This window comes from Neopsephotus bourkii, unplaced genomic scaffold, assembly GCF_033783945.1.
Source record: "Neopsephotus bourkii isolate Nb327-2 ecotype Australia unplaced genomic scaffold, CSIRO-AGI_Nbou_v1 NB_1292, whole genome shotgun sequence".
Lineage (NCBI taxonomy): Eukaryota > Metazoa > Chordata > Aves > Psittaciformes > Psittacidae > Neopsephotus > Neopsephotus bourkii.
This window is the reverse complement of record NW_026901776.1, coordinates 214,248-227,524: the sequence shown is the minus strand read 5'-3', so window position 1 is coordinate 227,524 and position 13,277 is coordinate 214,248. Positions and strand designations below refer to the sequence as shown.

The 13,277-nt window shown below is 39.9% G+C and overlaps 1 protein-coding gene across 1 annotated transcript in view; it reads right to left on the bottom strand.

Moving 5' to 3' along the window:
- Positions 1-2,111: 2,111 nt before the first annotated feature.
- KCNK1 (potassium two pore domain channel subfamily K member 1) overlaps positions 2,112-13,277 on the bottom strand; it is a 33,382-nt gene continuing 22,216 nt past the window's right edge. Inside the window, exons 2-3 of the mRNA XM_061365672.1 lie at positions 7,447-7,842; positions 2,112-4,738 (exon numbers count right to left, since the gene is read on the bottom strand). Of these exons, the coding sequence (XP_061221656.1) occupies positions 4,479-4,738; positions 7,447-7,842 (656 nt within the window). The 3' untranslated portion in view covers positions 2,112-4,478. The remainder of the gene's footprint in view (positions 4,739-7,446; positions 7,843-13,277) is intronic.

Sequence of the window (13,277 nt, the reverse complement as noted above, 5' to 3'; positions counted from 1 at the left end):
CAGGTCTCATGTTTCCTTCCAGCAAGGGCCCACATTCTCCCTAGTCTTCCTTTTATCCTGACTTTTATCTTTCTCCTACCTTCCTATGGAAGCATTTTCCTCTTAGTCCTAGTGCAAGGCAATGCAGCCTGGTGAAAACTATGTGGTCACTTAGCAGATGATTTTGTTCTGACGCTGGCTGTCAGCCCGTGCACCTGCTCCCAGATGCACTGTCCCTGCTCATTACCTAAATCTATCATTTGGCCCCAACTGCCACACATGAGGTAGTCTCGTTGTGAGCTAAAGCAATGGCTCTGACAGACCTACATCATAGCCAGCAAAATAACTGCATCACAGCTCTCATAATCACTGGCAATGTGATGACCTTTGAAGATAATTGAGACAAGAAATCCACCATAAAAAGCAAGTAAATCATAACTTAGGAAGTGATGAGGCATTAAGAATGACATCTATCAGGTACTTAATATGCATTAGCAAGCATATGAATTTCCAGACCTAATCACTGTGATTTCAAAACTGACTGTTTCTGTCTGAAACAAGCAATGTGAAGATACACACTTTTTTGTTTTTTTGCTGTCTAGGAGCTTCTCAATACACACTACAAGAATGACAGTTACTAAGGCAGAAAAGAGAAACCACATTCTTTTGTACTGGGTCACATCTGGAGTAACATTGCTTCCAGTTATAGTAACTTTCTTTTGCTTCAAACCTGGTTACTGCAAAGCACTTAAGTTGAAACTGCCTTACGGGAAATAGGTAATTTTCATTTGATCCTGAGTGGGACAGTCTCTTACCGACCTTAACAGAAAGCATGCACCCCAGTGTAGTATGTCTTCTACACATCATACCTGCACCAACTTTCCGTACCTCCTAGATCACAGATTCAGAGCTACCCATTGCTGGGAGCTAGAAGAATATTCCAGGGAACTAAGTATGTTTCAACATGCTTGTGCTTGCCCTCACACAAGTTCACATGTCTGATCTTGGCCATTTCCAGAGACAAGATACTGGGCTAGACCAAAATTTAGTGTAATCCAGAACCGCTGCTCTTAAGCGACTATACTGACATAAACACCCAAGTAGGTAACTTTTGTAGAGTGGCATTAAAGCTCCAAACCTCTCAAGTCTCTGAAGTTACCTACTTTGAAAATTACTCATTTCAGCCCTCAGCAGGTCTTGTGCCCACTCACACTGTGCCATTGCTGAACCATGGGAAGAAATTCTTAAGGAAGAGGACATGTTCTCAAAGGGACTGTCACTCAGCTCCAAGATCAAAACTGAAGTGGGTTCTTCCATTTTCTTTCTTCCAACACAACCAAATGGCCTGCCAGTTCTTTCAATTGAAACAATAATAAAACATTTATATGTAATGACTAAAAGAAAAGATGGCAAATGTAGATATAGCGTGCTAGATGCAGCATGTTAATAAAGCTAGTCATAGAATATATGCTTGGATCGATTGATGAGATTGAGGATAGGACCCAGGCAATTATTTTCTGTGTACATGTCATTTGCGCACATTTCAAACTCCTCTTGCAACTTCTGTTTCAGCACCATTGTATTATTACCCTGTGCTCCATTTGGATTTATATGCACCCTCTTCGTGGTTTACTTCTAAGAAAGATACACACGTTGTACTATAGTTCCTGCACAATAATCTTTCTCCTCCTAATCTGGATTCCAGTTTTAACTATTCTGATCTTGTGTGTTGTCTTCACACAAAGATTTAAAAGCTGTAGGAAATGAAGGCCACTGTTTTCATCAGTAGTACTGATAAGCTGCAATGACAGTTTTTCAGATTTCCTCAAATATTGGAGTAGTTAGCTTATAAAGACAAGATAAACGTCATGCCACTATTTTTTATTTGCTATAATCAGTCAGCATCTGAAACAAAACCAAACACACTTTGGAATGCCTTTTTTCTATAGGAATAATCAACATAGTACTAAGCTACAGTTAATATCAAGGGTAGCTAACACACTCTGGCATTAATGGTCCCACCTTGAGCAGAGGAGGGCTAACTAAAGGATGCACAATCTTGACAAACACCTAAACGATTTTTCTACAGTATATGCACGCACACATCACTAAAGAAAACAATCTCCACTTCATAGGGCAGGCAGGCAAAAGCCAGACTTTTTATTTAAGTTTAAAATAACAAATACTCACCTACATCACAGTATACTGCTTAGTTTATCGCTTCTGCTTTGAATTCTGTGCTTTCATTTCATGTGTCTACATTTTGCAATTGTGTACACACTGCAAAATTAACTTTGTATATTTAGCATCTGTGCATATCCTTTAGAGCTTAATATTACACTGAAATAAAAAGAAATCTTAAACTTTAAGGTACTGAAAACAATCAAAATTCCACTGGAAAAAAAACAGTACAAATGTTTCTTGTAGCACAGTACTCTTAATTTTATGTGTTATTTTAATGCCATAAGTTTCAATTATTGACTGTATAAAGAGATGCCTAGGAAAAAAAAAATCTAGAATGCCATTCCTAAGTCTGTTAAACTCTGGTGATTTATGATATATGTACAGTATATAAATATATTTATGTATATATGTACATATATATTGGTTAACATTCATTATAAATAGAATTGTGTTCACTTAAGCAGTATAAAAATAGCCACTTTCCTGGGAACATGCAAAGACAGTATGCTCTCTCACCTAATCTATAAAACCCAAAACAACCAAAACCTTTAGCTCTGGTTTTCTATAAATATAATTTTAATTGAAGACTTTCAGCTGATTTAACCACAAAGTAAGTTTTTCCGGTAAAGATATAAAATCTGTTTGATGCAAGCTATAATTAAGCTCAAACACAGTATATTCTGGGTTATTTACTTTCAAGTATTTTCCCCATGTGCGCTAAATCTGGACACACTGATTTATTTTTTTCTTTTACAGTAAAATATTCAGCTCTAAATACTAAAAGCCAAATTACACGCAATCTGGCATGCTTGCATTGCAGAGAAAAGGCTCTCCTCTACACTACACCTATGTGGGAGGCTGTTCTAATATGGCTATTTGTGCTCCAGATCTTTTGTTCATTGCAAAGCATTATCAAGACTCCCATATTGTAGATACTTAAGGCCAGAAGAGAGAGTACTACAACCACTTAAATCTCATCTCCTGCTCACTGAAATTCCCTCTGCGGTCCCTGCATTCAGCACAGTGACTGGTAGCTGGACTAAAATACCTCTCTTGTTACAGCCAAAGAGGTTCCAGCTTTGGAAGTTGAGCGAGATCTTGACTTTTAGTGACTTTTCCCAAGGGGAAAAAAATTCGGTTCCATCTGAACCAAATGTGACATTTTTCCTTTTTTCTTGCCATATGAAAAACTGAAAAATTGTTTTGCCCTGAAGCATTCCCTTTTCCTCTAAAGTGCTTTAGTACTAGTTAGAAAAGCAAAAGAAGAAAAAGGGCTACGTTCAAAGGTGACACTATTTCTGTTCCTCCATTTACCTATCAGCTCAGCAAACAGTACACGCTGGGTTGGACTGTAGAAGAAACAGCGTTGAGTCCTTCTGCTGGGTAGATTTCAATCATCTACTTGGAGAATGGCATAAGGACATGACTATGCCAAGAAGGACATGACTATGCCAACTGTGACATATGCTGACTCTTTTTCATCCCATTCCACACAGCTAAAAATGCACTCCTGCCCATTTCAGAGAACAGAGGACTGAAATGCAGCTGTCTCCGTTCCCTGCAACCCCATCTCACCCAGCGCTTTGAACTGGTCTTGCTATCTCTCAGAGCTTACAAAAGTATTTCATACGAACAGCATGGAAGACTCAAGGCACACTCTCTTCAGGACAACATTTTTCTTGTGATTAGGTGACCTTTTAAGAAGGCAGGAAATTTGAATGTAAACGGCATGGGCAAAGGAGGGACCAGAGCCTTGTATTTTCATTCCTAGAATTATTATCTGCACCTGCAAGTTACTGAGTAATACAGGGATGATCTAGACACTCTGACCTCCAGATCTATATATACTACTCTGAAAATGTCTTCCATATTAAGATATTTGGTGTTTGGATTAAATCTGTGACTCACTTCGGATAATCAAAAGGGCACATCCCAAAATTTGCTCTGTCCCCCAGCTGCAAGATGGGGTGTGCAATTAAATGAGTTGGATGTCATTGAAGGCCTACTCTCCTAAAGATGTTGGATGAAGGTGCTTGTGCAAACCTTTCTCTGGCACCTCTGAAAGCAGTACACCTAACTCCTTATCCCTCAAGCAAAATGGCCTAATGTTCCCAGCCACATCCTACATATTTTCCCTATTCCCAGGGTGGCTCCCACATTTTTCCCAAAAGTCTTTTCTATGTCAGAAATGATGAATCCTTGTTAAAGTAGCACAGTCTTCCAACTTTTATATTTTCAGAAAAAAAATATGAGGCGTTCTATTTCTTATGGTAAGTAGCATAAATGCACCAAATAACGGTTTGGATACCCCTGTATTAATTGTTTAGAGAGCTGTCATTGGAAGTTGGGGACTGGGAAGTCACAAAGGGCTCGTTTGCCTTCTGATCGTCCTTCATGGAGGCTGCTTGGTCTGAGATGGAAGAGAAGGAGAGCTGGTCATGTTCTATTATATTCACTTGGTCCTCTTCCTTGTCCTTCTTCACATAAAACAACTTCCTAAACTTTTTGAGCTCATGGAGTTCACAGAAAGTCTCAAGAACCACCAACATTGCAATAAGGCCCAGCAACAGATAACCTAGGTGCAAAAACAAAAAAAAAAGAAAGAAAAAAGTGTTCAATTATTAGCAAATTAAGTGGGGCTGGAACGTTTTAACCCTGTAACTTTTCCCATCCCTGTCATCTCCAAAGAGTATGTTAATTTCCTTTATGACCCAGTTTCAGAGCTCTGTAATGCACTTTAGATTGTAAAAGCCTATTTTTCAATTTTCATCTACAATCAACAAGAACCCACATAAAACCCCCCAAAAGTAACACTAGTGGCTTTAAGTTCTGTTGCAAGTGTACAAGGGTAAAGACATTAAATGAAACAGAATACTAAAACTTACCACAAGCATGCTCCCCCACTTATTTACTACCTTCATAATTAAGAGCTCTTCAAAAGATTTTCCCTTAATATCCCTACACTTTACAAATAGAAGGAACAATGAGGCAGCTAAATATGGTTATTTGTTGTTAGTACCAGTTTAGCAAAACAAATCACCTATATTTCATGAAAACTTTTGAATTCTTTTCCTTGGAAATTACAGGAAGGTATCCAACACCCTGAAATGAACGGGAGAACAAAGCAACCAGAAACGTGTACAAACCTAATAAAATGAAAATAAAAACCCCATGAAATTACTGCTATTTTAAAAACCCGATGAAGTTGCTATATCTGATAACACCTTGAAGATCATTTGCAGTGTTTTACTAATATGCATAAACTATCCAAACCTGGAAGCGTTACTTGAATTGTATTACTGAGAAAATGAACATGAGCCAGCAGTGTGCACCTGCAGCCCAGAAAGCCAACCGTATCCTGGGCTGCATCAAAAGGAGTGTGACCAGCAGATCGAAGGAGGTGATCCTGCCCCTTTACTCTGCTCTCGTGAGACCTCACTTGGAGTATTGTGTGCAGTTCTGGTGTCCTCAACATAAAAAGGACATGGAACTGTTGGAACAAGTCCAGAGGAGGGCCATGAGGATGATCAGGGGACTGGAGCACCTCCCATATGAAGATAGGCTGAGAAAGTTGGGGCTGTTCAGCTTGGAGAAGGGAAGGCTGCATGGAGACCTCATAGCAGCCTTCCAGTATCTGAAGGGGGCCTATAGGGATGCTGGGATGGGTCTTCATTAGGGACTGTAGTGATACGACAAGGGGTAATGGATTCAAACTTAAACAGGGGAAGTTTAGATTGGATATAAGGAGGAAATTCTTTCCTGTTAGGGTGGTGAGGCAATGGAATGGGTTGCCCAGGGGGGTTGTGAATGCTCCATCCCTGGCAGTGTTCAAGGCCAGGTTGGACGAGGCCTTGGGTGATACGGTTTAGAGCGAGGTGTCCCTGGCCATGGCAGGGGGGTTGGAACTTGATGATCTTAAGGTCCTTTCCAACCCTAACTATTCTATGATTCTATGACTTTGGTGCTCTACCGACTGATTTTTAAAGGTAATAGCTCTCATAGACTGACTTTTGGAAATGGAGTTTCATATGGTTAATAGCTCACTGTGCTTTTTTCTCCCCCTCTCTAAACATATTCTTCTTTTTCCTTTTAGTATCCCCTGAAATTTATTTCCTTAGTGTTCTAAATTTTGAAAAAGGATAATCTGAGCCATAAATTTTTTTCTGACTTTGAGTCTTCAGAATGGCTAGAATATTTAACAAGGCCATTATTATGCATGACTTTCTCCATTCACTTCATCATTTAGCATCCCCATATCTACTCTGCTGATCAACAGGGTAGTGATTAAAAGCTACTGCTGGTAAGTTAAACACAATGGGTAGAAGGGGAAATCTCCAGCAATGAAGGGAGGAGAATAAAGTGTTCTGTTGGCTAGTTCAAAGCCCTGCTTCATGGAATGAAAAAATTCAAGGCCCAATCTCTCTTTAGATAAAACACAAACCAAGTTCACAGACACTTTACCTATGTTAAGACTGTACAGAGGCAGAGACAAATGCATACCAGCCTAAGAAGGGGACCTGACAGGAAAGGTTTGGTTTGGCTGTTCAGCTCTTTTAGGTGATGCATCTGATGAGCCAGGACTGCGCAGACTGAAGCTGTATCAGAAGCTGGGATGCTTCAAAGCACTGTCACTGGAGAATAATGTCCTCAGCATATATTAATTCAGAATGCAAATACAAAGGTAATTTTCTTAGCTCTACTTTGATAAAATCACTGATTAATATGCCTTTCCTTCTGTGTCAAATGTAATGAAACAATATAAATGTAACACTTGTGGTCTCACTTTGCTATCATATATGCCTACTTGTCTCTCTGACAGCTGGTATGTACCAGTGCCAGCTTCAGCTACCTTCTGTTACAACTGGAGTCAGAAACTTTGCTATTCTGCCTCATTTCCTATTGCTCCTCAATTCATGGCTGTCCACCTCTCATCTCACCTTATGAGATCATTTTCCTGGGTCTGTGATGCACTGAAATTTTAGCCCAAGACGCTCGTAACCATTTTCATAACAATAATGTAAGATTTTTTTTCTACTAGTAATAAAAGAGTAATTAGCTATGGTTGAGCACAGTGGAATTCTGGCCTTAGCTTTTTCTTTCTTAACTAAGAAAACTAACCCTATTTAAAGGTTTTCTCCTTGTGCAGCTACCTACAAATGCCCACTTCACTAGCTGACAGCTCACAAAATCGCCATCCCCAGAATGGAGAGGGAAAGTCTCAATTTTTTGTTTAAATTATTATTATAACATCTCTTTTATTTAGCTGGTTAGTTTGACACTTACATGTAATTCCAATTTTATACAGCTCCCGGAATTTTTGATTGTAGCCTTCTCCTGGCACATAGTCTCCAAGGCCAATAGTGCTCAGGGAAATGAAACAAAAGTAAAAAGATTCCAAAAAATTCCAGTCATCTTCCAGGACAGAAAATATTGCTGCTGGGATTAAGAAGAAGCACGAGACAGTGATGAACCCAAGGACTATAGCATGGATGATTGCAACAATCTGCTTGGAGAAGCCCCAGCGAATGTGGAAATACAGGACAGGCCGCCTGGTGACATACACAATTATGCGCTGTACCACTGCTGTCAGGAAAAGCAGTGTAAATGGGATCCCGATGACTGAGTAGATGATGCAGAAGGCCTTTCCTCCGTCAGATAAAGGCACTGTGTGTCCATAACCTGGAAGAAAGCAGAGGAGGCACAGGCTGAGCTGTGGTATGTGGTATGTTCACATACCGATTTGATATTGGCTATACTGTGCGAGAACCACCCCCCTTCCCCTCTCATAAATGCTTCACTATTGCTAATCTGAATTCTGCTACTCTTCACAAATGCCATTCAAAGGTCTGTTTTAAGCAGGCAAACAAAGCCTAAGTACTAGCAATAAGGAAGTAAATAAATAAATAAATAAATTTATATTTCAAAATTGTGATGGTAGATGTACAAATGCTTATTTTGAAGAAGGAATTAATGCCTAAGAAGTGGGAGCCTATGCCAGGAAATCTGTGTTTTATTCTGGGTTTTCCTGATGACTTTTTTGTTTAGTTTTACAAAATAATGTAGTTTTTCTTACCCACCTCGTTAAGTGGAATAATCCATACTTCAGCAAAAAGTTTCTACTTTTACTTTGTAGCAACCTTACATGAAAATAATTTAAGTTACATTGAAGTATTACAATCAGCATGCACGCTATGTACTTCCATGCTTCTGCAGGGCGTTTAGATGATGACCCAAAAAGATACCTAAAAGCAGAACAAATATCTTCACTGCAAAACTCCTGGGTTCTAACCAGTGTGGCTGGATTTTGTAAATGGCTAGCCATTTACACACCAGAGGTGTCAGTTGTGATCTGTTCAGAGTGCAGGAATGCATCCACTAGTGTACAGGCTGATAATGGCCAGCAATCTCTATTCCACAAAAGTGTGCAACGTATCTTGTATCCAGCACAAGCAGCTATTCTGCCAAAACACAGTCTGCCAGTCAGCCTGCTTCTAAATGTAAATCATAGGCACAAAAAAGAACAGTAAATCCAGCATAAACCAGGAATGCTTTCTTCTGCTTGCCAACCAAAAAAGTATTTTGTTTTCATTGCATCAAGGAAGAGGAAATCTCTTGACATCTAGTTTGGGCACTCTATACACTGATATCAAGCCAAGCAAGTGCAGACAGGCCCCAGCAATTCTGCAGCCCCAAATCTGCCAGCTCATTCAGGTACAACAAGGCATTCTCCAGAGCCACTGCAACTAGCTACCTTGAGGAGCAGAGGCAGAGCCCAGTGCACAGAGGGCTATGATGCTTCTACTTTCTGAATTGGGGTCACTGCACTCATCCAGTCTGCCCAGTGCAACACTGGACCAAGCAGATATTCCCCAAAGTCTCCTGGGAACCCCCTGCCTGCTCCCCTGTGAAACCAGCTGCTCTGCAAGCGCCTTCAGGTTTTACAAGAACACAAGAGATTTCTCCTCTACATTAATGAATTTTATAGTAGAAGCATTACTCTTTTAAAAAGTTTTCCAGTGGAATAAGAAAAGGAAATGTTCTTTTTAGTTAAGATGCATACAGACACTTCCAGACAAGGAAAGGCAGGCAAAACATCTTATCACTATGACATACGAAGTCTTAGAAAAGAAACACGAGGCAGTTTCTCCATGTTAGCTAACTCAACAGGAAACTTCAGTTTTATTTGAATTTTAATGACATTATGAATAATTTACCCACACTGTCTTTTGAACCACAGAAGAGTGTACTAATTAATGGCTTTTTTTCTTGCTCACCTTCTGCTTGCTTTATTTGCTTTGAGATAAGAGAAACAGCACTGCACAGGGCTCACCAGATGCAGCTGAATCAGATTAATGAAACTGCAGGAATTTCTTACCTTGTGTTCTACTCCATCCCTATTAATGGCGGACTTTTGACTGGCAGTTCTGACTGCCACTGACCTGACACTTTCTTTGCCCAGAATCTTGGCCCCTAAGAGGTATGCAGGGATCCCACTTCATAAGTGCAGAGCTCACCACTTCATACATGAAACTATGACTGGCTTTGCTGTGAGCATCACTTAACATTTTATCCACACTCGTTTTCAAGTGCCATTTTATTGCCTTGCTGCCCTGCAGCTCACCCTTACTGCCTTAAATTATTTTGTGTCTTTAGTAAACTTTGTTACCTCCCTCTTCCAGGTCATTTACCAGTTTGCTGAATTGCACAAGCTCCAACAGGCCTCCAAGGAAGAAGCCTTGTGACATTCCCCTCCTTCCAAGAACTAACCATTTTCTCCTATTCTGTTTTCTGTCTTTCCCTATCTTCCCATCCATACGGAGGGCCAGCCCCAGTTGCTTAGTGTTCCTGAAAGCATTTTGCAACTACCAACTCCAAGTTTGGAAGAGAAGAAAGATGTGTGCTTTGAGTAGATCACAGGTTATCTAAAACTGACCTATGCAACACAAAGGAAAAAAAAGCAATTTCAATGCTTCTTCACATCAAGGTGCCTTCTTTAAGCAGAACTATAGGTGTGTTACTTGAGTAATATGCAGATCAGATCTCATCTGGACTATCTACCTCATTCTGATACCTATATTTAAAGAATTATACTGGAAGTAGAGCAGAGAAAGGTTATGGAAACCATCAGGGGAATAAAGACTACTTTATGAAAGGAAGATAAAAGTGGTGGCTTCCTTGGCACAGGTGAATGGAGGCTGAAAAGTGATACAGTATCTCCCTGTTAATGCATCAGCATACAAGTACTACCAAGGGAAAAGAAATGTTTTAGATGAAGAATATTATCACCACACAAACAAATAGCTTTGATATAGCATGAATAAGTTTAGTTTGGAAATTAGCAGAAGGCTTTTAAGCTTCAGAGAAGAGTTCTGGAGCAGCCATTCGCTTTCAGTACTGGGGAAAGAACCCAGCTGTATTTCACATGTAGCTAGATGAAGCTTGGTAACTTTATGGATGATGCAGTATAATGAGCCTATACATGACAAACAGAAACCGAGCTTGCAGACCTAGAAAGTCTCTTGCAAGTTCACTTCAGGGATAGCTGAGGAGATTATGTATCTGCTCCTCAGCTGCTAACAGTTACAGGAACTATAGTACTAAAAAGCATTAACAGTTTCCAACTGAGAATCCATTCAACCAGCAGCAGCAGCAAGACAACATTTTCCAAAAGCAATGGAAGAATAATCAATTAGGAATGATTACACTGAAAAGCTTGTGCTAAATCTGTCACAATTTATAAGGCTATGGCAAGTGAGGAGGAAAAAGATCCATCTCCCCCCCCATATCAAATTGCTTTTATGTGACTTTTCCTAACAATCCCTATAATCTTAGTCATCACTGTGCAAAAGTCAGTGAAAAAGCTCAACATAACCATACATTAAAAAAGAGGAAATTACAGATCTGAAGCAGGAGATATTCCATGTCTGCTTTCAGACACTTGTGCTCTATTGCCTCCCACCTCTGCTCCTGAACCAGTTTGTAGCTTCTTTGCACTGTAACCTCTTAAGGGAAATTCCCTTCTATAATCTCTCCATAAAGTGCCTAGCAAACGCTACTTCTACAAAAATGATTGGTAATAAAAAGTATGCCAATTTGCCTTTTGCAGTGGAAAATGCAACATTCAAATGCATTACAACTGCAATTCTGACACTTTTTGTTAGGAAAACAAGGATGCTCACAAAAAGATGACCACTTATGAAGATGCTTCTTTATTCTACCGAGGAGACTTGCTATGGGTGACTAGAATCAAACTGCCCATGTAGCATATCTGATAACTGTATTACTGATTATGAAGACAGACAAGATTTACTGAATGCTGTATTTTCATATGTATAATGCAGATAACAATCACTCAGTTAAAGGCACTAACCTTTGAAAAATCAGACCCTCAGACAACCTGCCCAGATTCAGAAGCAAAGCAACACCAGAGATAAAAGGATATTATTCACATATAATCCCTTGTATTGTCTATTCATCGCTTAGAGGTACCATTCTGTAAACTCACAGAAAAAATCCAACATATGCAAGACCAGCAGAATTTGCCAAATTATGTAAGATCAATGCTCCACTTAGCTCAGTGTGTTGAGACAGACCATGTTTGATTGATCATACAAAGTGAAAAACCCCACAAGACCTAAACAGCTGAGTTTCAGTTCTGTTTTTATATGAGGATTTTTCCCTTAAAAATAATTTACTCTCTTGTGAGTTGGAGAACTTCTACTGCTGTAAGCTTACATATATATATATATATATATACACAAAAAAATGTCTTTATCTGCTCTGATGCAATTTTGTCATCATAGTCTACAAAAGTGCTTATTTAAAAAGTAAGTTTAAAATGCTTAAATCTTTTTACATTGATCTTGTTACTGCAAATTATATAAGTCAGTTATGTGTTCAATAAAATATCTACTCTTTCATTTGCTGTCTTTCAAGTTAGTCTTTTGCTCTTACACCTTTCTAAGAAGGCTTCGTCATGACTTCTCTGTACTTTTCAGTCGTTTGTATCGCTCTTGTGCAAGTTCCTGTAGTTATTTTCTGTCTTACCTGTGTCTAATTGTTCCTGTTTGGTCACTTTGTAGAGAAATATGCAGAATTGATCATTGAATTCCAGGTAAGATATTGTTTCTCCCTCCATTTTTATATACCATCACACTTTGTTTTTCAGAGTCTCTAGGGAGCTTACAACTATGTCCGACTCATAACAGCCTATGTCAAACTCAGCACTGTGTACTAGTATTTCACAATAGTCTTCCACCCTGTGTTAGCTTGGTACTTGTTGGCACTGGGTGTTCTCCCCTTTCATCTTTCTCAGATACTGCTTTGACCAGTATAAGCAGTTTTATATCATTACTGCTTTGTCTCTTCATAGTTTGGTCCTTCCTGTAGCTCATTAATTGGTCTTCTCTGTTATGAGACAGAGGCCTTACAGGTATTTTGGGACCCTGAACTGAGCATTTAGTGCCACGCAGTTCTGTGTTCTTATAACCCAGCCTGGACTTCCACACAGAAGTGCCCAGAGGCTGCTTTGAAGGGTGAATGTTTGAATGTGTAAGTGGATTTGGCATCAGGTGAGGTAACAGACAACCAGAGGTACCATGACATAGGAAAAGCTTCCCCACAGACAGCCTCTCTTAGGCTATGGTGATGAAGCCTAGAAGTATGCAGGTTGCAGCACTGGCTCCTTCTCTTGCCCCTAAGTTACACTCCCAGGGTGTCTGCTGTCCATGACTGTTGTCATGGGCTGGTCCCATGAAGGTGAACCACCATCCACAGCATTAAAGCTCACTTCTCCCCCTTCATGAATTAAACAGTCAATGGTTTTGTGTTGTCAGTTTTCTCCTGCCAGGTGCTATTCTCCCTCTCTCACAGATTTTCTCAAGCCATTGCTCCCTCTGGTCCCCCTAGCCCCAGATGACCCTGTTGCAACACCAGCAGTCCTATGTGGCACCATCAAGTTTCTCAGGGGTTGGAACTGGTTATCTTCAGCACACTCGGTGTCTTCCCTAACAAACCCATTCAGATGGCAGAGTCATAATACACAACCCTGGTGTGGCAGCAGAACTGACAAGCTGCTCATCCCTTTGCTGGTTTGAGTCAGTGTCTCTGAAGAG